Source organism: Lissotriton helveticus, chromosome 4_2, assembly GCF_964261635.1.
Source record: "Lissotriton helveticus chromosome 4_2, aLisHel1.1, whole genome shotgun sequence".
Lineage (NCBI taxonomy): Eukaryota > Metazoa > Chordata > Amphibia > Caudata > Salamandridae > Lissotriton > Lissotriton helveticus.
The window spans coordinates 7,681,048-7,707,847 of NC_136064.1; the positions used below are offsets into that span (position 1 = coordinate 7,681,048).

Here is a 26,800-nt window from a genome sequence, read left to right on the forward strand (position 1 = left end):
GTTTTCTACTCCTGCAACATAAAGTGATCGATAAGAATCTCATATTCAGGCGTATCGGCGACTAAGACAGCAGGTCGACCCTCTTTTGCTCAACGGCTCCGTCATGGGACGAAGAAACGCCCTTTTTCTCGAAAAAAGAATATATTTTACTTGCAGGACAGTTGTAAATTTTCCGGGAAAGTACATTAGCCTGGAACATTATAACATATATTTAAGAAAAAATAATGTTCGGAAGTAATAAAAAGCGTAATTTTTAGGTCATATGACCAAGCCTTTCATCATTAGAATAAGAAAAGTAAAATGAACCAATGAAAAGTTTTATTAACAAGTCACATGACCTGTTATGCTTACGTTACGCGCTGCGCGTCGCGCCCTGGATGACTTCCGGATGCGCTAACGCGGCGCGTCATATGACGCATTACGCGACAACGCAGGTCCAGAATATAGTCAAAATGTCTCCACCAACCAGCGGTCGGAGCACAACCCCTTTCAGCAGGCTAAATAGTTCTGTTAAATGACAACAGAAGGGACAGGCAACAAGAACCATCAGTCAAAGAGGGGAGGGCTAGTTCTTCTCTACCGGGTTACATTGGGGCGCTACCGGAACTGATCGAATTGGTAGTCTACAGTGTTTCTGGATGTTTCAGACTGAAGCTGGGGTTAGCATGAGAGCACCACCATTTCGTAGCTCCGTCGTGGCCATTCCGCGAGCAATCATGGCAGCCGCTCTTTATCGTTATTTTGGGCGGGGTGGGTGGCGGAGCCGAGCTGTATTGCAGCCATCATGGTGTGGAGTTCAGTTCATCTCACTAGTTTCGTATTTGTCATGAGGGGTTGTTCCTAATGTTTCTATTTTAGCGAGGTCAAAAAGAGATCCCATTAGTGGCCTACTGATTTTGCTCGATTCCTTTTGTTTTTTTACACGATTTTTCGTTATCTGCAAAGACTAAACAGAGTATTGCGACTCTGTGTTTGTTTGTAAATAGAGAATGAACCAAAGAGAACCAATTCTAAAACAGTAAATGCTTGGATAACAATCAATCAAATGGAGAGAGAAGCAGGCACGACGTATTACAACGGGGGCAAAGGCCTGCGTTAACTACCTTTCACTATCTGCAAAGAGAGAGTACTCCTAATAGAAATGAGGGGGGGGGGCAGCATTCAAAGCAGATCAGTGTGCATAAACACGAAAATGTTTTTACTTACCACGTACTTGACATTCGACAGCTTATGATATTTGCTATTAAAAAACCATTGAAATTCACTGAAAAAACCATAGGTTATAGACCATATATAGTTAGGAATTAGCATTTACAAAACCTTGAAAATTCACTGAAAAAACCATAGGTTATAGACCATATATAGTTAGGAATTAGCATTTACAAAACCTTGAAAATTCACTGAAAAAACCATAGGTTATAGACCATATATCGTTAGGAATTAGCATTTAAAAAACCTTATTTTACCCACACAAAACCATTGAAATTCCATATATAGTTAGTTGCACTAACTATATATCGCGCACCCGCAATCCACTGCTGATGATGTCACATGTTACATCATTCATGACATGGTCAGTGACATCACTGATGACATCTCAAATGACATCACTGATGACATCACTGATGACATCTCATTTGACATCAATGACCACATCACTGATGATATCATTCATGTGACAATACAATGCATCTCCTCACACTTTAATATAACCTCTGTTACACCCAGTGTTAAATACAGAGTATAATTTTTGAAACCATTGACACACCAATACTAGTTACTACATACGCACTCAGTGATTCCTATGTTTACACACACATTCACTCATTTACCCATACAATCATTCATACATACAATCACTCATCTTTACAACACTATCATATGCACTCATACACCTATACAGACTCTCACACTCTGTCACTCATCCATGGAGTTACTCACACACCTAGTCAGTCCTGTAAAGAATCAATCACACTTCCATTTTCTAATCTATACAGTTAAACATAGAGCACCTTACATTTTGAAACATATACTAACACATAATTACTCTCTTATACAATCATTGATACAAGTACACATTGATCTGCACAGAGTCACACACCTCCCAGCCAGCCACACACACACTCAGTCTCCCATACAAATACTTGGGCAATCAATCAATAACCCATATAGTTACTCATATAGCTACTGATCAACACATGCAGCAGTTTACAGAACAACAGACATAATGATGCACAAATTAAGACAGTTTAGTCACTAACCCATGCACTCAGTGAGACACATTTAATCACTCACTCATACAGTCAGTCACGCACCTACTAAATCCTTCATCCAGACACTTCTACATCTACTCATTCTTCAATATGTAAAACATATTTAAACTTTACAGAAACACACAGTCACTGGATGATGTCATCAGTGATGTCATTTGAGATGTCATCAGTGATGTCATCAGTGATGTCACTGACCATGTCATGAATGATGTAATATGTGACATCATCAGCAGTGGATTGCGGGTGCGCGATATATAGTTAGTGCAACTAACTATATATGGAATTTCAATGGTTTTGTGTGGGTAAAATAAGGTTTTCTAAATGCTAATTCCTAACGATATATGGTCTATAACCTATGGTTTTTTCAGTGAATTTTCAAGGTTTTGTAAATGCTAATTCCTAACTATATATGGTCTATAACCTATGGTTTTTTCAGTGAATATATATATAGTTATATATATGTGGGGCACATATAATATGGTGTTTCCGGGGTCCCGCGCATGGGTGGGAATATTCTAATGCTTATGACTATTGATGAGGATCCCCAGGAAGAGAACGTGGTGTTCCACTTGGTAGTTTGCTGCAGGCTTCCCTCCAGGCAGGACACTCACCCCTCTCACGGACACTCACTGGTTACTAGAAACCAGACACGAATGGGACACGAGGGGACACAACTTTGCCCTTGTCTTTTACCAGTGACTGGAACAAAACGAATGCACAGAATTTTACAATGAATGGACGTAGTGAGGGAAGTAAGAAAAGGAGATATTAGAGAGTCACCTCATTTAAGGGGGACCTGTCCAACACCCTTCTCTCCTAGATGATAGGGGTATGGCACACAGACTGCAGGTGGGTGAGACGAACAGCCCGTGAGCTCTCTTTAAAGACCAGTGGCCAAAAACACACAAGGCAGCACACAACCAGAACCAGACCAGATTACTGTCCTCAATGCTGGACCAAACCACCCCAGAGTCCTACATTATGATGGTTGGGATTACAGTCCTCAATGCTGGCGTAAACCACCACCAGCCAACATCCACTGTACACCGCTCCCTGAGTATCACACTATGATGGGTGGGTTTACAGTCCTCAATGCTGGCGTAAACCACCACCAGCCAACATTCACTGTACACCGCTCCCTGAGTCCTACACTATGATGGGTGGGATTGCAGTCCTCAATACTGGGTTGATCTGGCCAGCATCACAAGACAACACCCACTGTATCCTTGCTCTCCGAGTCCTTCACCAAGACAGGTGGGATTATAAGCCTCAAAGCAGGACTAGGTATGCAGAAAAAGGGGGTCCCCGCAAGGAGAAAGTATTGTGTATAACACACACTAAGAAAGTTTATGGTCCAATTAAACTAGAAAAACTTCAATCCAAATTACTTATGAAAAGTATTGTCCTTTATTTAACAATACCTGATTTAGTTTATAAAACAACCATCGTATTTACATTTAGTAATAAGCCCCAATCGGGTAGGAAAAGAAAGGGAAGAGGGAGTGCTCAGGGCAGTGTAAAGTCATAGAGAGATAAGTACAATCAAGAAAAAAGGGTGAATTCGCTACAATTTTACATAGAATTCAAAATGACTCAAATAAAGCCAAAACAGTTAAGGCATCCTTTGAAAACTGTCAATCTAAGAACATTCCAAGGCTACATACATAGTTGAAAATAATCATGGGCATGTGCCGGAAGTCCAGAAGAGAAAAGAAGAGGCGTCGACATTTCGATCCCTAGCCGTAGGTTACTTTGAATCCTATAACGGGGTCTTCATCAGGACAAATGCAGGGGGGTAGTGGGGCATTTGAATCTGTAATTTAAAACTGATGGTTTGATCAATTTGTTTGTGCGACCTATCGCATGTCTTGTTGTTTAACATCAATGAAATCACAGTTACCATGGTATCCGGGCCCAGTAGGGACTCCAGACATGAGGATTAGTAAAACCAAGCTCACGGTCAAGGTCTAACTAAATGATATTCAATATCAACATAAGAGGAGAGATTAACCGGTGTTGCATCATATCAGACAGTAATATACCTCATGAATAAACTTACGTCAAATTTTGGCACGTGGTTATAAAGAGTGATGTTGGTATAAAGATACCAGTTGCCGTTATCCACACCCGGGCAAGGTATCAAACAATTACACGAATTCTAGATTAAAATGAGAATGGTGAAACTCGTTTAACAACATGACATTCTTAATGCAGGACCAACGAAAACAATTAAGTCATCTGGTCACTTACATTAGATACAAGTAGTAAAACGCTGTCGGCCTTGACCCAGGGGATATTGGTTCTGAAGTGGTTTGATAGCGTTGCTTTTACTGTGAAGATAAATTAGAGGACCAGCTAGTAAAGCAAATACTTGGCCCTGTTGCCATAATGTACCATGATTATAAAGATAAACTTACATTTGGACTCAACATGGCGGGATACCGAGAGTCCAGGCAATTGATAAATGTTATATGGTTTCGACACTGCAAAAATAATCATAGAAGATTTATCAGTAACGGATCGAATAAGGTGCCTACTTGGTAATCGGCAGGAAGGAATATAACATACCTATAAATGTGTCTAGTTATGTTTTACAAGCTCGATCTCAAATTTGAACGAGGCGAGGGTTAGACGACTGCTACGTCCACCGACGTCAATGTGCTAGCCGCCGCGTTGCTTCCCGTAATCCATTGCAGGGAAGGCAGACCTCGTTTGGAAAATATCCTACAGGAGAGGAAAGCCATCAGAATTGCCCAACTAAGATCTTTTAATAGAGGGAATTTGTCAGGAAAAATACACACGGGGGCATTGATAGTTACCGGTTTCTTTCAAAGTGGCTGCAGTCTGCTGTTACTCAACACCAACTCCGTCTGACAGCTTCGCGGAGTTTGGGGTGGGGTTAATGTTGTTCACACTTAATAGACATGGGAAAAAGACTCAACTCCGCCAGACGGCTTCGCGGAGATAGGGGCGGGGTTGGTGCTATTCAAGCTTAATAAACATGAAAAGGGACTCAAACACTAGAGCCTATCTAGCGCTATAAATCCGTGGGATTCTAGTAAGTGCCTTGATTTGAAATTAATTGATGCCAGAACAAAAAATAATAAAGAAGAGAGATATATCAAGAAATAACGAAAAAATTACTGTAAACAGTGACCAAACTCGAGCAACTCTCTCACAGGAGGTTGTAGTCGAGTAGTTATGGCAAAATGTCATCTAATCACAATTCTTATGCATAATATATGTGAATAAGCAATATCATATATGGTAGTGTCTAATACCAATCATTATAGTTACCTGGCTCGTGCACTTCTCCAACATGAGAGTGTAGACGAGCGCCATCTGGTGTCAATAAACAGAAAAAGTGTGTCATTTATTATGTGTTCAATAAAGCTCTGTCACATTACATAATAACACTATTAGAATACCTCATCCCAGAGCCGTTATAGACATTGTCTGTCTTGTTCAGTGTAAACTCAGGGAAAAGGAGGATGGGGCCAGACAGGATCGATGAGTTAGTACTCCAGTAAGTTACCCCAGAGCTGCCAATTGTGCCAAGCTACTGTCATGTTCGTTAAGCCCATTTTTAATCGTGTCCAGAAGGGACATCCATTTAGATTCTCGTGTGTTTAGAGCTGTATTCAGATTGCCTCCTCTTCTCCCCAAAGAAACTTTTTCAAGGACTAACCATTTCAGGTCTGACACCATGTGTCCTGTCTTTTGCCAATGTTCTACCAGGGGGGCACCCATCACTTTACATCGTAGTCTTCTACATTGAGAGGAGATGCGAGATTTTATTTTCTGTTGTGTTTGACCAACATATATAAAACTACATGGACATTGTATCATATAAATCACGCTAGTTGAATTACAGTTGGTGTAGTGCTTAAGGGTGTAAACCCGTCCACCATGGGCAAATGACTTGGTCTGGATGGTGGTATCGCATGCAGTACAGGTACCGCATCTGTAATGTCCAACCACCTGCGGCAAGTTCCATAAAGTGGTTATGCTTGGTTGTCGCTCTGGTTCCAAAAAGGAATGGACCACCATGTCACGAATATTTTTGGCCCTTTTAAAGGAATGGAGGGGGAGAAACGGTTGTTTAATCTCATCGGCTATCAAGGGCCAATTTTTATTGATAATTCGTTTTATTTCATTGCTGCGTGTGGAAAAGGTAGTGACACAAATGATGCGTTCTGATTGTGTCTGATTGTTAATTTCAGGGTTCAACAGACTCTCACGTGGGTTATACCACGCTCGTTTCCTCGCACGTTTTACCATTCGGGCTGGATATCCCCGAGAAATGAGACGGTCATTTAGAATCTCAGATTCCATGATGTAATTCGCTCGAGTGGAGCAGTTGCGTCTGATTCTGAGAAATTGCCCCACAGGCAGATTGTCTTTTAGGCCTCTGGGGTGATGACTCTCATACTGCAAAAGGGAGTTACGCTCTGAGGGTTTTCTAAACAAGGTAGTATGTAAATGGTCTCCATCAACATAGATCGAAATATCTAAGAATGGTATCGTCTCATTGCTTGATTCCATAGTAAATTGAATATGGGGATTTTTGAGATTAAGCCAGACATGAAATTCTTGCAATTGTTGTTTATTTCCTTCCCAGATACAAAGGACGTCGTCAATATATCTGACCCATAGGGTCAGATTGGTCCGAAAAGGATTGTGTGGCGAAAAAATGTGCTGTTGTTCATAATGATCCATAAAGATGATAGCCAGATTTGGGGCAAAGGTGGCCCCCATGGCTACTCCCTTGGTTTGCACATAGAATTCATCTTGAAAGATAAAGAAATTTTGTTTCATGGCTATACTTAGCAACTCAATTATGAAGTCTGCAAATATATTGATTTCTTTCTAAAGCCCATCGCCCTTAACACTCAGACTTATCTTCGGGACACTACTCAAACTATTAACTTGATAGATGAGAGACCCTTTGACCCATCTAAGTCACTCTTGGTGGCGTGCGACATTATATCGCTCTACACCAGCATTCCTCAACAGAATGCTCTGGATGTGATGCGTGAGGAGTTAGACAAAAGACCGGCCCCGGTTCAAGTCCCTACAGACTTCATAATTGAGTTGCTAAGTATAGCCATGAAACAAAATTTCTTTATCTTTCTATCTTATCTATGTTGATATTGAATATCATTTAGTTAGACCTTGACCGTGAGCTTGGTTTTACTAATCCTCATGTCTGGAGTCCCTACTGGGCCCGGATACCATGGTAACTGTGATTTCATTGATGTTAAACAACAAGACATGCGATAGGTCGCACAAACAAATTGATCAAACCATCAGTTTTAAATTACAGATTCAAATGCCCCACTACCCCCCTGCATTTGTCCTGATGAAGACCCCGTTATAGGATTCAAAGTAACCTACGGCTAGGGATCGAAATGTCGACGCCTCTTCTTTTCTCTTCTGGACTTCCGGCACATGCCCATGATTATTTTCAACTATGTATGTAGCCTTGGAATGTTCTTAGATTGACAGTTTTCAAAGGATGCCTTAACTGTTTTGGCTTTATTTGAGTCATTTTGAATTCTATGTAAAATTGTAGCGAATTCACCCTTTTTTAGGTCTCGGCAACGAGAACTATTGTCGCCGAGTAAGCTCGCAAGGGAGTACAGAGCGGTGCACGAGCCGACCAGGGTCTGTGGACGCGCACACACAAAGGCAGGCAGGCAGGCACACACCAGACACACACAGACAGACACACGCACGCACGCACGCACACACACACACACACCCTCCCTCTCTGCCCACTCCCTCTCTCCCGCCCCCCTTCTCCCTCTACCCCCACTCACCGGGCTCTTTCCCTCTGCAGCGGGTCAGTCAACAGGCAGCAGGCAGGCTCGGTGTCTTCTCCGGCGATCTTCAGCTGATGTGCACGCTCACGCTGCGTCTCCTGCGCGCCCACCACGCTGTTTCGCGCCCGTTGATCCTCAGCTTGTGATTACTACTCCTTCTAACCCGGATTCTAAATTACTATTTCTTGGTTCTCTAACTCCACTCTGTTGATTCGTAACAAACTGATATTCAGCACATTTCACAGTCTCGCTTTTGCTTCTCATAAATACAATAAGATTATTTTAAGCAATGTCTACCCTTCTTTTGGTTCTGTGCCTATTATGCTTCGGACTATAGAGTTTTAGAAAGTGTGGTGGAAGATTCCATGATATCAGTGGTGTGCACAGTGCAGAGTGAGTGTGCAGAGTGCAGAGTAGTGAGTGCAGAGTGTGAGTGCAGAGTGTGAGTGCAGAGTAGTGAGTGCAGAGTAGTGAGTGGGCAGAGAGAGTGTGCAGAGAGTGTGCAGAGTAGTGAGTGCAGAGGAGTGAGTGCGCAGAGTAGTGAGTGCGCAGAGTAGTGAGTGCGCAGAGTAGTGAGTGCGCAGAGTAGTGAGTGCACAGAGTAGTGAGTGCAGAGTAGTGAGTGCAGAGTAGTGAGTAGTGAGTGCAGAGTAGTGAGTAGTGAGTGCAGAGTAGTGAGTGCAGAGTAGTGAGTGCAGAGTAGTGAGTGCAGAGTAGTGAGTGCAGAGTAGTGAGTGCAGAGTAGTGAGTGCAGAGTAGTGAGTGCAGAGTGGTGAGTAGTGAGTGCAGAGTAGAGAGTAGTGAGTGCAGAGTAGTGAGTAGTGAGTGCAGAGTAGTGAGTGCAGAGTAGTGAGTGCAGAGTAGTGAGTACAGAGTAGTGAGTAGTGAGTAGTGAGTGCAGAGTAGTGAGTAGTGAGTGCAGAGTAGTGAGTGCAGAGTAGTGAGTGCAGAATGCAGAGTAGTGAGTGCAGAGTAGTGAGTAGTGAGTGCAGAGTAGTGAGTAGTGAGTGCAGAGTAGTGAGTAGTGAGTGCAGAGTAGTGAGTAGTGAGTGCAGAGTAGTGAGTAGTGAGTGCAGAGTAGTGAGTAGTGAGTGCAGATTAGTGAGTAGTGATTAGTGAGTGCAGAGTAGTGAGTAGTGAGTGCAGAGTAGTGAGTGCAGAGTAGTGAGTGCAGAGTAGTGAGTGCAGAGTAGTGAGTGCAGAGTGCAGAGTAGTGAGTAGTGAGTGCAGAGTAGTGAGTAGTGAGTGCAGAGTAGTGAGTGCAGAGTAGTGAGTAGTGAGTGCAGAGTAGTGAGTAGTGAGTGCAGAGTGCAGAGTAGTGAGTGCAGAGTGCAGAGTAGTGAGTGCAGAGTAGTGAGTGCAGAGTAGTGAGTGCAGAGTGCAGAGTAGTGAGTGCAGAGTGCAGAGTAGTGAGTGCAGAGTGCAGAGTAGTGAGTGCAGAGTAGTGAGTGCAGAGTAGTGAGTGCAGAGTAGTGAGTGCAGAGTAGTGAGTGCAGAGTAGTGAGTGCAGAGTGCAGAGTAGTGAGTGCAGAGTAGTGAGTAGTGAGTGCAGAGTGCAGAGTAGTGAGTGCAGAGTGCAGAGTAGTGAGTGCAGAGTAGTGAGTGCAGAGTGCAGAGTAGTGAGTGCAGAGTGCAGAGTAGTGAGTGCAGAGTGCAGAGTAGTGAGTGCAGAGTGCAGAGTAGTGAGTGCAGAGTAGTGAGTGCAGAGTAGTGAGTGCAGAGTAGTGAGTGCAGAGTAGTGAGTGCAGAGTAGTGAGTGCAGAGTAGTGAGTGCAGAGTGCAGAGTGGTGAGTGCAGAGTAGTGAATGCAGAGTAGTGAGTGAAGAGAAGTGAGTAGTGAGTGCAGAGTAGTGAGTAGTGAGTGCAGAGTAGTGAGTAGTGAGTGCAGAGTAGTGAGTAGTGAGTGCAGAGTAGTGAGTGCAGAGTAGTGAGTGCAGAGTAGTGAGTGCAGAGTAGTGAGTAGTGAGTGCAAAGTAGTGAGTGCAGAGTGCAGATTAGTGAGTAGTGAGTGCAGAGTAGTGAGTGCAGATTAGTGAGTAGTGAGTGCAGAGTAGTGAGTGCAGAGTAGTGAGTGCAGAGTAGTGAGTGCAGAGTAGTGAGTGCAGAGTAGTGAGTGCAGAGTAGTGAGTAGTGAGTGCAGAGTAGTGAGTAGTGAGTGCAGAGTAGTGAGTAGTGAGTGCAGAGTAGTGAGTAGTGAGTGCAGAGTAGTGAGTAGTGAGTGCAGAGTAGTGAGTGCAGAGTAGTGAGTGCAGAGTAGTGAGTAGTGAGTGCAGAGTAGTGAGTAGTGAGTGCAGAGTGCAGAGTAGTGAGTGCAGAGTGCAGAGTAGTGAGTGCAGAGTAGTGAGTGCAGAGTAGTGAGTGCAGAGTAGTGAGTGCAGAGTAGTGAGTGCAGAGTAGTGAGTGCAGAGTGCAGGTATGTGCAGTGCAGTGCAGGTATGTGCAGTGCAGTGCAGGTGAGTGCAGTGCAGGTGAGTGCAGTGCAGGTGAATGCAGTGCAGTGCGGGTGAGTGCAGTGCAGTGGAGTGCAGGCGAGTGCAGTGCAGTGCAGGTATGTGCAGTGCAGTGCAGGTATGTGCAGTGCAGTGCAGTGCAGGTATGTGCAGTGCAGGTGAGTGCAGTGCAGGTGAGTGCAGTGCAGGTGAGTGCAGTGCAGGTGAGTGCAGTGCAGGTGAGTGCAGTGCAGGTGAGTGCAGTGCAGGTGAGTGCAGTGCAGTGCAGGTGAGTGCAGTGCAGGTGAGTGCAGTGCAGTGCAGTGCAGGTGAGTGCAGTGCAGGTGAGTGCAGTGCAGGTCAGTGCAGTGGAGTGCAGGCGAGTGCAGTGCAGTGCAGGTATGTGCAGTGCAGTGCAGGTGAGTGCAGTGCAGGTGAGTGCAGTGCAGTGCAGGTGAGTGCAGGTGAGTGCAGGTGAGTGCAGTGCAGTGGAGTGCAGGCGAGTGCAGTGCAGGTATGTGCAGTGCAGTGCAGGTGAGTGCAGTGCAGTGCAGGTGAGTGCAGTGCAGGTGAAAGCAGTGCAGTGCAGGTGAGTGCAGTGCAGGTGAGTGCAGTGCAGTGCAGTGGGGTGCAGGCGAGTGCAGTGCAGGTGAGTGCAGTGCAGGCGAGTGCAGTGCAGTGCAGTGGAGTGCAGTGCAGGTGAGTGCAGTGCAGTGGAGTGGAGTGCAGTGCAGTGGAGTGGAGTGCAGTGCAGGTGAGTGCAGTGCAGGTGAGTGCAGTGCAGGTGAGTGCAGTGCAGGTGAGTGCAGTGCAGGTGAGTGCAGTGCAGGTGAGTGCAGTGCAGTGGAGTGCAGGCGAGTGCAGTGCAGTGCAGGTATGTGCAGTGCAGGGCAGGTGAGTGCAGTGCAGTGCAGGTGAGTGCAGTGCAGTGCAGGCGAGTGCAGTGCAGTGTAGGTATGTGCAGTGCAGTGCAGGTGAGTGCAGTGCAGGTGAGTGCAGTGCAGGTGAAAGCAGTGCAGTGCAGGTGAGTGCAGTGCAGGTGAGTGCAGTGCAGGTGAGTGCAGTGGAGTGCAGGCGAGTGCAGTGCAGGTGAGTGCAGTGCAGGCGAGTGCAGTGCAGTGGAGTGGAGTGCAGTGCAGTGCAGGTGAGTGCAGTGGAGTGGAGTGCAGTGCAGGTGAGTGCAGTGCAGATGAGTGCAGTGCAGGTGAGTGCAGTGCAGGTGAGTGCAGTGCAGGTGAGTGCAGTGCAGGTGAGTGCAGTGCAGGTGAGTGCAGTGCAGGTGAGTGCAGTGCAGGTGAGTGCAGTGCAGGTGAGTGCAGTGCAGTGCAGGTGAGTGCAGTGCAGTGCATGTGAGTGCAGTGCAGGTGAGTGCAGTGCAGGTGAGTGCAGTGCAGGTGAGTGCAGTGCAGTGCAGGTGAGTGCGGTGCAGTGCAGGGCAGTGCAGGTATGTGCAGTGCAGTGCAGGTGAGTGCAGTGCAGGTAAGTGCAGTGCAGGTGAGTGCAGTGCAGTGCAGTGGAGTGCAGGCGAGTGCAGTGCAGTGCAGGTATGTGCAGTGCAGTGCAGGTGAGTGCAGTGCAGGTGAGTGCAGTGCAGGTGAGTGCAGTGCAGGTGAGTGCACTGCAGGTGAGTGCAGTGCAGTGGAGTGCAGGCGAGTGCAGTGCAGTGCAGGCGAGTGCAGTGCAGTGCAGGTGAGTGCAGTGCAGGTGAGTGCAGGCGAGTGCAGTGCAGTGGAGTGCAGTGCAGGTGAGTGCAGTGCAGGTGAGTGCAGTGCAGGTGAGTGCAGGTGAGTGCAGTGCAGGTGAGTGCAGTGCAGTGCAGGTGAGTGCAGTGCAGTGCAGGTGAGTGCAGTGCAGGTGAGTGCAGTGCAGGTGAATGCAGTGCAGGTGAATGCAGTGCAGGTCAGTGCAGTGCAGGTCAGTGCAGTGCAGTGCAGGTGAGTGCAGTGCAGTGCAGGTGAGTGCAGTGCAGTGCAGGTGAGTGCAGTGCAGTGCAGGTGAGTGCAGTGCAGGTGAGTGCAGTGCAGGTGAGTGCAGTGCAGTGCAGGTGAGTGCAGTGCAGTGCAGGTGAGTGCAGTGCAGGTGAGTGCAGTGCAGGTGAATGCAGTGCAGGTGAGTGCAGTGCAGGTGAGTGCAGTGCAGGTGAGTGCAGTGCAGGTGAGTGCAGTGCAGTGCAGGTGAGTGCAGTGCAGGTGAGTGCAGTGCAGGTGAGTGCAGTGCAGTGCAGGTGAGTGCAGTGCAGTGGAGTGCAGGCGAGTGCAGTGCAGTGGAGTGCAGGCGAGTGCAGTGCAGTGGAGTGCAGGCGAGTGCAGTGCAGTGCAGGTGAGTGCAGTGCAGGCGAGTGCAGTGCAGTGGAGTGGAGTGCAGTGCAGGTGAGTGCAGTGCAGATGAGTGCAGTGCAGGTGAGTGCAGTGCAGGTGAGTGCAGTGCAGTGCAGGTGAGTGCAGTGCAGTGCAGGTGAGTGCAGTGCAGGTGAGTGCAGTGCAGTGCAGGTGAGTGCAGTGCAGTGCAGGTGAGTGCAGTGCAGTGCAGGTGAGTGCAGTGCAGTGCAGGTGAGTGCAGTGCAGTGCAGGTGAGTGCAGTGCAGTGCAGGTATGTGCAGTGCAGTGCAGGTGAGTGCAGTGCAGGTAAGTGCAGTGCAGTGCAGGTGAGTGCAGTGCAGTGGAGTGCAGGCGAGTGCAGTGCAGGTATGTGCAGTGCAGTGCAGGTGAGTGCAGTGCAGGTGAGTGCAGTGCAGTGCAGTGGAGTGCAGTGCAGTGGAGTGCAGGCGAGTGCAGTGCAGTGCAGGTGAGTGCAGTGCAGGCGAGTGCAGTGCAGTGGAGTGCAGTGCAGGTGAATGCAGTGCAGTGGAGTGGAGTGCAGTGCAGTGCAGGTGAGTGCAGTGCAGGTGAGTGCAGTGCAGGTGAGTGCAGTGCAGTGCAGGTGAGTGCAGTGCAGGTGAGTGCAGTGCAGGTGAGTGCAGTGCAGTGCAGTGCAGGTGAGTGCAGTGCAGGTGAGTGCAGTGCAGTGCAGGTGAGTGCAGTGCAGGTGAATGCAGTGCAGGTCAGTGCAGTGCAGGTCAGTGCAGTGCAGGTCAGTGCAGTGCAGGTGAGTGCAGTGCAGGTCAGTGCAGTGCAGTGCAGGTGAGTGCAGTGCAGTGCAAGTGAGTGCAGTGCAGTGCAAGTGAGTGCAGTGCAAGTGAGTGCAGTGCAAGTGAGTGCAGTGCAGGTGAGTGCAGTGCAGGTGAGTGCAGTGCAGTGCAGGTGAGTGCAGTGCAGTGCAGGTGAGTGCAGTGCAGGTGAGTGCAGTGCAGTGCAGGTGAGTGCAGTGTAGGTGAGTGCAGTGCAGGTGAGTGCAGTGCAGGTGAGTGCAGTGCAGGTGAGTGCAGTGCAGTGCAGGTCAGTGCAGTGCAGGTGAGTGCAGTTGAGTGCAGTGCAGTGAAGGTGAGTGCAGTTGAGTGCAGTGCAGTGCAGGTGAGTGCAGTTGAGTGCAGTGCAGGTGAGTGCAGGTAAGTGCAGTGCAGTGCTGGTGAGTGCAGTTGAGTGCAGTGCAGGTGAGTGCAGTTGAGTGCAGAGTGGTGTGTATTGACAATGTAAATGACAATGCCATTTATTTATGATTTAAAGAAAAAAAATGTCATGAGCAATGCCAATAGCTCTACCTGTAATGATGCCGAGACCATTGCATTGTAAATGCTTGTTCTTGATTGTACTTATCTCTCTATGACTTTACACTGCCCTGAGCACTCCCTCTTCCCTTTCTTTTCCTACCCGATTGGGGCTTATTACTAAATGTAAATACGATGGTTGTTTTATAAACTAAATCAGGTATTGTTAAATAAAGGACAATACTTTTCATAAGTAATTTGGATTGAAGTTTTTCTAGTTTAATTGGACCATAAACTTTCTTAGTGTGTGTTATACACAATACTTTCTCCTTGCGGGGACCCCCTTTTTCTGTATACCATATAGCGCCCAGGTCCCCGCGACTGCATGGGTTCAACCCCCCTTTTTGTACCGTCAAAGCAGGACTAAGCCCCAAGTACCACCAGCCAACACCCAGTGCACCCCTGCTCTCTGAGACCTACCCTATGATGGGTGGGATAACTGTCCTCAAAGCTGGACTAAACCACCATGCACCACCAGCCAACACCCCTGTGTTCCTGTTCTCCTAATCCTACATTGTGATGGGTGACATTACAGTCCAAAATGCTATGCTAAACCACCATGCACCACCAGCCAACACCCACTGCACTCCTGCTCTCCTAATCCTACATTGGGATGGGTGAGATTACTGTCCTCAATGTTGGACTAAACCACTACGCGCCACCAGCAAACACTCACTGTACCCCTGCTCTTTGAGTCCTACACTATGATGGGTGGAATTACAGTTCTCCATACTGGGCTGAGCTGGCTGGCATCACAAATCAACAACCACTGTACCCCTACTCTCTGAGTCGTACACCATGACAGGTGGGATTACAGTTCTCAAACCAGGACTAAACCCCAAGCACCACCAGCCAACACCCAGTGTACCGCTGCTCTCTGAGCCCTACACTATGATGGGTGGGAATACTGTCCTCAAAGCTGGACAAAACCACCATGCACCACCAGCCAACACCCCTGTACTCCTGTTCTCCTAATCTTACATTGAGATGGGTGAGATTACAGTCCAAAATGCTGTGCTAAACTACCACGCACCACCAGCCAACACCCACTGTACTCCTGTTCTCCTAATACTACATTGAGATGGGTGAGATTACAGTCCAAAATGCTGTGCTAAACCACCAGGCACCACCAGCCAACACCCACTGTACTCCTGTTCTCCTAATACTACATTGAGATGGGTGAGATTACAGTCCAAAATTCTGTGCTAAACCACCACGCACCACCAGCCAACACCCCTGTACACCTGTTCTCCTAATACTACATTGTGATGGGTGAGATTACAGTCCAAAATACTGTGCTAAACCACCACGCACCACCAGCCAACACCCACATTACCCCCGCTCTTTGAGTCCTACACTATGATGGGTTGGATTACTGTCCTCAATGCTGGACTAAACCCCACACACAATCAGCCAACACCCACTGTACCCCTGCTCTTGGAGTCCTACACTAGGATGGGTGGGATTTCGGTCCTAAATGATGGAATATACCACCACGTGCCAACAGCCAAGACCCACTATACTCCTGCTCTCAGAGTCCTACGCTATGATGGGTGGGATTACTGTCCTCAATGCTTGACTAAACCACCATGCACCACCAGCCAACACCCACTGTACCCCTCCTCTCTGAGTACTACATCATGATGGATGGGATTACAGTCCTCAATGCTGGGCTGATCTGGTAGACATCCCCACCCGACATCGCCTATACCCTGCTCTCTGAGTCCTACATTATTATGGGTGGGATTAAAGTCCTCTATACTGGGCTGATCTGGCAGGCATCACAAGGAAACACCCACTGTACCCCTTGCTCTCTGAGTCCTATATGAAATGGTTGGGATTACAGTTTTCGATGCTGGGCGGAACAGCCAAGCATGACCGCATACACAGGTCCCCAGCTCTCCCTGTCTAACACTATGATGGGTGGAGCATCAGCATGCCTTAGACATAATGGGCAGTGGAGCAAAAAGAGGGCAGGCACATCTAGAGTGAACCTATTTGGGTTGTAAGGTGTATGGGTGAAGGTTGGTGAGCCATTTGTACAGGGGATAACAGTGGCCCCTGCGGTGCAGCAGGCCTCCACCCTCCAGGGGTACCAGAGTCAGCCCAGGGCCTATGTTTATCATTGGGACAATGCAGCCTCCAGGGGCCCTAGCCATACTCTGCTGGGGGCCCCATCATTTTGAATGAAGCCACTGGTCGACACTCATTCAACCCTGGTATTTTTAGCTAACTTCCCTGTTAAAGTCGTGATAAAATGATTGTTTCAGACTGCCATTAAGCTCCACAAAATCTACCTTTTTAATGCCAGGATAAATTCATATTACCAAGGCAACCCTGAAAGCAAGACGCAAAGAAGGGATGCAGCTGGTGGGTAGCCCCAGGCAAGGACATGGCAGTTCACAGCTTCTACACCCTGCCGATGCGTAACACGCAAAACAGAAAAGGACTACATTAAAGGAGCGTTTTTTTTTTAAAGATCCAATTAAAAATAGAATCCTTGACAAAAAAGGTGACAAGAAACAGCCGGCAAAGTGTTGATGAAGTGTACAAAATGAACAACTGATCTGCATATCACTATATCCGTTTTTGTTTTTTAAATCTTATTTTAGGCTTCTTATTCTAGATACTTTTTTTTAAAACCTGGTTTAAAGCACAGTAAAATCAGACATTTTTCTGAAAAACAAAGACAGCAGACAGTCTCCTATGACCAATATACCTCCTCATTACCACCTGTACATGTAAATTGACAAGACGGGAGGTATACAAATTGACATTGGTCTAAAGGAAATCTACATCATGAGATGCATGTTTGGGAGGCACTCACGTCTTCTAGCTCCTTCTTGTTGCTGTGCAGCGTGCTCTTCTCCCTCATGCAGCCCAGGAGGCGGTCCAACACGGACTGTCTGGGGTGCATTCCCTTATCGAAGCGGTTGTACATCCCACACCAGAACCTGGAGACAGGACAGAAAGGACATGAAGGCAGTGGCGGCCCACACATATTAACAGTGGTTGGGGGTGGAAGGGAACGAGGGGGATGAATGGGGGAATAATAAATAAAAATAAAACTTATCTGCTGCTCCTTCTGCCGCTTTGGAGTTCATCTGCTTCCTGGTCCCTTGCAGCCCCTGGGACAGCATCAGAAACACCCTGTGCAATCCCTGTGCTGCTCTCATGCTGCATGTGAGGAGCGCAGGGATTGGCCAGAGAAGGCTTGTTTAAAGCACGCTCAGGCACAGGGAGTCTGTGCTGTTTCTCCAACCTGGCTGTGCAATACAGACTGGTTGGAGAAACCTAACTGCGCATGTCTGTTTTGCCGGTCTAAGATGGCCGGCCAAACAGACATGCTCAGTTAGCAGTGCACATCACTCCGCCCCGCCTCCTATGGCCCGGCCCCGCCTATCCCCACACACGCTGGCTCAGCTAGCAGCTAAAAAATACAATTATAGTTTTATTTTTCAGCTGCTGGCCCCTATAGGAGATATGTATCCCTTGACTTCCACTCTCCCGGGAGTGACATCTGAACTAGGAGAGTTAAGAAAAAGAAATTGCACCTAAAGCAGGTTTGAAAAACAAACATAATTTTGAGGATTTAAAGCTACCTTTCGAAGTTTCAGCTCCCTTGGTAACATGTAAAACATTACTAGACTTTCCTGCAGGGAATCAGTTGACTGGACAGTTGAGGTCCAGTTCACACTGACCAACATTTATGAATACTTACTTTGGAAAACAATTCAAAGACCGGTGTTTAGTCATTCTTTTGACTGTACGACTAATTGCCCCAATCAATTGGTGTCTCCTATATATTTTTGCGTCCTGATGTTGACCCCGTTTTAAATAATCTAAGCCCAGGGGTCGAAAAGTCCACACAAAAAAATAACATATGTGGGCTGTTTTTCAAGAAATTGATGGTGGATAGAGAATAGCTCAACAGGTTTTGATCTCTAACACTCTATGGTCCCTATCAGCCACATGTATATATTTCTGTACATAGCACGTACACACTTTCTGCACTTATAGTTACTTTCACTGTGCCATCACCCCTTGTTTGGGGTATATTATGTTTTTTTATAGAAAAAATGTGTTACTTTACATTGTAGTGAATTAAAACAAATGTTCATCAAACCAGAAAAGTTAACAAATTAAATAAATATGTAACGCTGAGTTATTTGTGTAAGAGGTGTTTATACCCTCTTCTTGACACTTTGCAGTGGAAGTCAAGGGCTACACTTGGGTAACTGGGTTGCACCTTTTGTTTCAGAGTGCTGAGCCAGTGGGCCGATGTTCCTTCGCAATTGCGGAGGAACCACCACTACATGAAGGTGAGGTGTGTCACCAACAGGGAAGCTGGTTCAGGGTGGTCTTCGCAGTGCCCGTTACCCGTGTGGCCTGATTTAGACCTCCTCTGATTTAATCTTACTACAGCTCCTGCAGAGGAGGCCTGCCTGATCTAACTGGGCTTGTGACTCCAGTCATTGAGGTTTCTAGTCTAACCCATTTAATACGGACCAGATCTTCACTTCCCAGCTGAGAATCCACGGAGTAAGCACCTGAAACAAAACACTTCCATGTATGCCATTTCTAAGGGCGCCTTTGAACTCCGAGTCGGTTACAGGATCACTCCCTAACGGACACTGTAAAAAATATGTCTGTCATTGGGAGCACAAATATGGCTATGCGTCTTCTCACACATCAGCAAAAAAGTATTATTTTTAATAAGCTCCAGTGATGTCCTAGTTTTGCCATTTCATAGCACTGCAGACACCAGGATGTAATTACCAAAATCATAGGCACTCAGTTAATTGACTTTGGAAGAATGAAAACCTACATTAATGATTGTGGAATCTGACCATTTGCTTCAGTATATTTGAAAAATGTACTTAAATTATTAACCTAGTTGTCCATCATGGATATCAGTATTATATTTGATAACACTACACTATCTCCACCAACGAGCGGGATAGTGGACAAGTTTTATACAGAGCAATATTGCATTCAAATAATGTTTTATTTAAATGGACAACTGAAAAACAATACAGTCAATTGTCTACTTGAAGTGTCTGTTGGCCTTCTGGTGACGTGGTAGTTCATGAAACAACTGTAATGGTTTGGATGTTTACCAGTTGCCAAACATATGCAAAGGTACTCTGTATCTCCTATATTTGGTTTGGTCACAACAGCACCAAAGTGATACTCCTTCATGAAGCAACCTTTCTGAGGAGAAGTGTTTGGTTTACATGAATACTTAAAAATAGCTTTCAGAATGTAAGCGAGACAGATTCACTGAAACACTTTAAACCCTCTTTTATATTTCCAGGAGTAAAGGACGTCTTTATGGTAAATAGCATTGCAAATTGGACACCCGATTCTGGTCATAGACTGTGGTCACATTCTGAGCTTCTGTTGCTAAGAACATGTCAATGGGATTGTGAAGGCAGTTGAAGCTGAGCCTTCCTCCTGTCTGGAGTGTATTGATGGATGGGATCCTTACAAGGAATAAACCTTGCTTTCACATCAACCTGATGTCCTGTGATTCATTCACTTCCTTACAACGGTCCACGAGAAAGTATTGTCATATTTGACTACTTTTTTTGACAGATGCTATAGCTACTTTTTCCATGGAAAATGCAGGAGGTTACATTTCAGCATCAGTTCAAATGAATGCACTTCAGTTTGCACTGTACTAAGTTCAACTTTAAATGGAGAGAAGCTTTCTTCCCCAGGTATGGACATTTTTGAGGCTCTGTAAAAAACATAAATCAATGGAATGGTGGAGAAAATGAGAGAAAAATGCCACACTTCTAAGTTTCAACAGCAACAAACGAAAAATTTATATTTTTTTAAACGTCAACAGCAACAAACTACAAGGCGATGAAAGGAAGTCTTGAATTAATATCAGCTACTGGTGATCGCTCAGGGCCACATTCCGATCCATCACTTTTCACCCACCATGATACTCTAAACAGAATAATAATAATAATAATACAGAGTTTTGTAAAGCGCGAACAGTTACCTCACCCGGAGGTGTCCCGGCGCTATGTGAGCAATACAGGCAGTACAAAAAAGCAACAGAGGCACTGATCTAGTGGGTAAAGAGCCATGTTTTTAATTGTTTCCTAAATCCAGTTTCTGATGTAGCCAACTGAATGGCGGGTGGGAGGGCATTCCACAACTTCGCCGTACAGGCCGAGAAAGTCCTTCCCCCAAGACGCGCTTTCCTGACTCGTGGGGCGCGCAGCTGGCAATAGGAATTTGAGCGCAAGGATCTTGCTTGTACATACATTGTAAACAGAGACCTGCCATATGCAAACCCGTCTTAGTCCTGCTGCAATAGGAACAGTCCAACCTGAAATACCAGGGCAGGTCCACTATAGACGGCAACACAAGGAATCCCAGACCCGTTTCTGTCTACGTAAACCTAGCCAGTGATGTGAAGCTTCAGTGCTATGGCACAGTGAGCAAAGAACCCTACTTGGGCGTCAACAGTGAGGTAAAACATCCTCCGTACTACGGTACAGTGAGCACAGAACCCTACTTGGGCCTCGTCAGTGAGGTAATACTTCATTACTGTGGCACAGTGAGCACAGAACCCTACTTGGGCCTCGTCAGTGAGGTAAAGCTTCAGTACAAAGGCACAGTGAGCACAGAACCCTACTTGGGCCTCGTCAGTGAGGTAAAGCTTCAGTACAAAGGCACAGTGAGCACAGGGTTCTGTGCTCACTGTGCCTACTTAGGCCTTGCCTGTAACATAAAGCTAAAATACTATGGCACTGTGAACACAGAACCCACATCTTGGATACCTGTCATACTTAGGGCATCAACAGCAACAGCAAGGTGATCGAAGGACTGTTCCTGTCAGAGCAAGACCAAGGCTGACTTGCATATTGCTGGCTTCTGTCTGAGGTAGCAACATGGGTAAAAAAAGGCATGGATTGGGAAGAGGTGCAAGTTAATACCAGTGGCTAACATTATTTCACAAGCTGCACCCATGCCTTTTTTGTTTTTGCCAGTGGAAAGCCCTAAATGCAACCAGCATGCGCAGATGCGGATCCAATGCTGACCGCACCACAGGACTCGAGCTATACCTCACTGACAAGACCTAACTAGGCAGAACCAGTCTGGGGTTGCTTGCGTTCCCATATGAAGTCACTTCATCTGACAATGTGGGAAGGACTAATTCCATTGGAGCAGGACCAAGGCTAATTTGTCTATGTCTGGTCCTGAGGTGGCATAGTGGGCAAAAAGCAGCTTCATCCTTCAATCAAGTGTGTGGAAAGAGCCTTCCTGTGCTTTTACTTAACTGAGATCTGGCCCAATTAGAAAAACCTCTATCACTAGTAAAGAAAACTGAAAGGCTGATGTGTACATACATATCATGTGCACTGCCCACTCCTCTGCATCCATCTCCCTTGCCCCTCCCCTAAGCTTTGGTACAATGTTTGTCTAGTATTCTTGGTAAATCACCTGCAACAAATAAGACCGAAAGCTGAAACCAAAGACTTACTTGAAACTAAAAGGCAGTGTGTTTGGTTGAAGTGCCCCAAGTGCTAAGGGAGAGGAGTCTTTGTACAGAGGGTTCAGGAACTCCTGTTCCTTCCGCAGGAGGAAAGGCCACAAGGAATGTGTCTTTTCAAAGATTCTGTGGAGAAAAATCCAAGCTTCTATTTATTCCAACGACTGAGAAGGAGCTTCTAAAAATATACCAATCCTTGTGAAAACAAGAAACATGAGTTGGCAATTCAACTGAAGTAGGCAAACACCCGCACATAAGTGATGACACAATGCTCATAGAGTGCATATAATGTCCAACTTGTTCAAATGTTTAACAATGGATTAGGTGGCTGGCACATGCTTTTCATTTTCTTAATCTTACTTCCTCTCTTCATTGTTACAGTCATCTGCTGAAGTATTTTCACTTCAAACATCCTACTACACCACCCAACAAAAGTGAAAAAATAACAATTTGAACTTCAGATAATACTGTGCAACCAGTGTGACGAATCTTGGCAGAGCTAGTAACCCTACCTTCAGAAATCTCTGCAGTCTGGTTTATTCATAGCTATCAACTATGTGCACATCAACAGGGCTTCAAGAGTAAGGCACATAGATGTGGAAGGGTGGATATTTTGAAAGGTCATTGTTGCATTACTGGCGGATAATATACAAAAAATAGCCAAGATACAATAAATACTTTCATGAGTAATTACTAATATGAAATAAGCTGTGTTGTGCCTTAGCATACACACTTCCTAAACAGTACCAACTCCCTCCTGTTCTAAACTCTCAGGTTGAAGAAAAAAAAGACGTATGCAAGCACCTTCTCTGGATCTGCCCAGAGAATATGGAAATATATATATATATATATATATTATTCACTCCTCCGAATCAACGAAGTAATGGGCGCACGATCGTGAGCAAGGTGCCAGGAGCACTGAAACGCGTTGATCGTTTGTTTGTTTTCAAGCTGTAAACATCCAATAAATTAATTGTGGAAAGATAGCGCGTGTGCGCCCATTACTTCGTTGATTCGGAGGAGTGAATAATAATTAACGGCGAGGTTCCGCCGTAGGAGAATGCACCCACATTGAGCGCTCGCCAAGCTGGGAAAGCAGGAACCGGCGTGTGAAGATATATATATATATATATATATATATATATATATATATATAATGCGTTACTTACCTGTAACAGCAGTTATCCAGTATTGGTATCTTTCATAGATTCACATGCCTGAATCATTCCCCGTCGTCGGGGTGGGAGTCCCCGGTAAAATAAATATAGTAATGTCACATGGACATATACTTAGTACTAGGCCAGAGGCCTCACATTAGTAGCCTATCTAGGTCCTTATGTAAAAAGGACCAAACTTTGGCCAGTAGCCAATCAGCCCTTATCACCCTCCTCACCTTCCTGGAAGGAGCCCTTGTCCCTCAGATTTTCGTAAGCACCGTGCCAAGTAGTACCTACTGAGAAGACTTAGGTGAGCCCTTCCAGGGGAGGCGGGTGGGTTGCATGTGAATCTATGAAAGATACCAATACTGGATAACTGCTGTTACAGGTAAGTAACGCATTTCTTATCCAGTATTATGGGTATCTTTCATAGATTCACATGCCTGAATCAGAATAGCAAGCAATAATGAGCACATTTCGCAAATACATCTTGAAAGGCATAATAATCTTATCATAAGTTGTTACACAGTTTACATGATACTCACAACCTGATGAGAAATGTGCGATAAATTACCTGGAAGGTGGGATGATAGGAAGAAGGCTCACCTCTAATGAAATAGATGGCGTAGGACCGCCTGTCCTACTGCTGCATCCTTCATGAGTTCAGAATCCAAGCAGTAGTGCTTGGTGAACGTATGTGGCATCTTCCATGTCGCCGCTCTGCAGATGTCGACAATGGGTACCCCAGCAAAGAGCGCCATGGAGGCGGCTACCGGAGCCAAGCCGATAATTTGAGAGATGTTGGATCCGGATGTTGGACTTGTCCCTGGTTCATTGTGAGGAGATGTGGGCATGTCCTGAATCGAATTGGGGGTTCCAGCGATAGAAGGTGTAGTTCTGTATACCAGTGTTGGCGTGGCCATGCTGGGGCTATCAGGATCATGGTACAACTCTCTGCCTTCAATTTCCGGAGAACCCTGGGGATCAGGGGAAACGGTGGAAAAGCGTAAGCAAAGATTTTGCACCATGTCATCGAAAAGTCATTCCCTAGGGACCTTTTCTGGGGAAGCCAGCTTGCGTAACATTGGCATTTCGCATTTGTTTCTGTCGCAAAGAGATCCAGGTGAGGCTTGCCCCAACGGGAGAACACTGAGTCGAGCGTCTTCTGGTCGAGCTCCCACTCGTGGCAAATTGAGCGCTGTCTGCTCAGCGAGTCTGCCAGGGTATTGTCTGCTCCTGGGACATACTCTGCCTGCAGAGTAATGTTGTGCTGAAGCAGCCAGATCCAAATTTGCTGAGATTCTCGAGACAACGTCCTGGATCGAGTACCTCCCTGTTTGTTTAGGTAGTGCATTGTGGTGGTGTTGTCCGTCCTCACAAGCACTGGGAAGTTCCTGATTCGGGGCAGAAATGCTCGAAGTGCCAAGCGCACTGCTCGTAACTCTAGCAAATTGATGTGGAGTTGTCTTTCTGCCACTGACCACTGACCTTGTACTTGCAATTCCTGAAGGAACGCCCCCCATCCTTCCAGTGACACGTCTGTGGTTATCACATAAGGAGAGACTGGGAGTAGAAAAGGTAAGCCTTTGTTCAAGTTGTCGCCCAGAAGCCACCATCTCAGAGCCTTCTTCATGACCTGAGTGATCGTGATCCAGTCGTCGAAGGATCCTGTACTTTGGATCCACTGATTTGTTAAAGCTTCCTGTAGAGGTCGCATGTGGAGGCGACAGTGCGGAATGAGAAATATGTTGGAAGACATCATTCCTAGCAACGACTTGAAGAGTCGGACCTTGACCCTCTTTTTGGTCTGAATTTGGACTGCCAGGGCCTTCAGCTTGACCTGACGGTCCATGGAAGGGAAGGCTTTCCCCTGTTGCGTATCCAACGTTGCTCCTAGGAAATTGAGACGCTGTGACGGTCGTAGATTTGACTTTTCCTGGTTGAGCGTTAGGCCTAGGTTCTCGAAGAGAAGGCAGGCTGTAGAGGACTTGGCCACACCCGTCCGAGTAGGAGCTTTTATGAGCCAGTCGTCCAGGTAGGGAAAGACTTGGTGATGATGTTGGCGAAGGTATGCCGCTACTGGAGACAGACACTTTGTAAAGATGCGTGGAGCTGACTTCAGGCCGAATGGTAATACTCTGAACTGGTAGTGCCTGCCTGCCACTGCAAACCTCAAGAATTGTCGATGACTCTTGTGAATGAGGATATGAAAATAGGCATCCTGGAGATCCAAGGATACCATATAGTCTTTTGAATTGAGTAGGTGCAATACCTCCTGTAGAGTAACCATACGGAAAGACTGCTTCTTGAGGTATTTGTTTAGGTTTCTCAAATCCAGTATTGGTCTCCACTGCTTCTTCTCCTTTTTTCTGATCAGGAAGAATCTGGAATATAATCCTCTCCCTTTCTGTTCTCGAGGAACTCTTTCCACTGCTCCTTTCTGGAGCATTAGTGAGAGTTCCTGTTGAAGAATGTTTAGATTTCTGTGCTGCACAGGACATGGTGGATTCGGAGGAGGATATTCCACAAATTCCAAAGTGTGTCCGAAGCGGACTAACTGCAACACCCAACGATCTGTCGTAATTTGCTTCCAATTGTGAAGGAAGTTGGTAATTTTTCCTCCAACTACGAATTTTGGAGAAGAGGTGGAGGCCCGCTAGAGAAAGCAGTCATTGAAGTCTGTTATTGTCTTTCTTTCCTCCTCGTCCTCGAAAGGAAGACTTGTTGTATGAGGATTGTCCTTGCTGTTGCTGCCTCTGCTGATATTGAGGTTTGTACTGTTGGGAAGAGTTATAAGAGGACTTGTAACCCTGATAGTTGCCACGATTCTGTTGTCCTCGACCTCTAGACCCTCGAAAGAAATTATGCTTGTATTGTAGGGTGCCTAGGGCTCTCGCCGTTTCCGTATCCTTCTTAATGCCTTGTAGCATGTCATCAATATGTTCACCGAAGAGTCGCTCCCCATCAAAAGGCATGTCGAGAACTTTGGCTTGTACTTCAGGCCGGAATGCGGTGGCTTTAAGCCAGCCCTGGCGCCTTAAAACTGCTGCTCCCGCCAATTGACGGAAACCTGTGGAAGCAATATCCAAAGCCATCTCTGAGGCAGAGCGTTCACCCTCCAGCAAAATCTTCTTAACCTCTTCTTTCTGGTCTTCTGGGATCGCCCCTAGATATGGGGCTATATCTGCCCATATCTGTCGATTGTAGCGACCTAATATTGCCAGAGAATTTGCAATCCTGATTGATAGGGCGGACATGGAGGAAAATCTTTTGCCAGTGGCATCAAGTTTTCTTCCTTCTTTATCAGGAGGCGCTGTCATTGCCGCTGACGGATTGCTGGACTTCCGCTGAGCAGCTTGAGATATAACTGAATCAGGTTTAGTTTGGCCAGTTAAACATGCGGGTGCAGTGTCTGGGGCTTTGTATTTCCTTTCAAGCCTAGCCGGCACTGGAATGAGAGAGAGAGGAGTTTTCATTTTTTTTGTCCTTGCTCCCATATATAATCGATCACTGGAATGGAGCGAGCTGATCTCTTGAAGGGTTCTTTAAAATCATGAAGGAAACAGTCCTGTGTTTCCGATGCCATTTGGATATTGAACCTTGCAGCCGCTTTCCCTACGATATTATGGAATCCCCCTAAGTCTTCAGGGGTTGAATCGTCCTGTACATGGTCTGGGGATACTGGATCTGTGTTACCATTATCATCAGAATCATCAACATTATCATCATGTATTTCACCTTCTTCATCCTGGTTGTCATCATTTCTCACTTCTTCTTCATATTCATCCTCATCCGTAGAGAGTTGTGGAGGAAATGCCCCTTGCTCCTGATGCACCTCCCGCGGGGGAGGCCGCTGTCTATGTTTAGGAGTTGATGTTTCCTGTGGTACTTGTACTCCTGAGGCAGAAGAGGATGATGGAAATCTTTGTTTATAGTCAGAAATTAGCAATTGGAGGTCAG

At 46.3% G+C, this 26,800-nt stretch overlaps 1 protein-coding gene across 3 annotated transcripts in view; it reads right to left on the reverse strand.

Moving 5' to 3' along the window:
- The window catches only part of MTMR8 (myotubularin related protein 8), a 511,753-nt gene that overhangs the window by 69,430 nt on the left and 415,523 nt on the right, over positions 1-26,800 (reverse strand). For all 3 annotated transcript variants that reach the window (XM_078640107.1, XM_078640110.1, XM_078640108.1), the window contains 2 exons: positions 21,675-21,809; positions 16,998-17,124 (listed from right to left, as the gene is read on the reverse strand). In XM_078640107.1, coding sequence (XP_078496233.1) covers positions 16,998-17,124; positions 21,675-21,809 — 262 coding nt within the window. The remainder of the gene's footprint in view (positions 1-16,997; positions 17,125-21,674; positions 21,810-26,800) is intronic.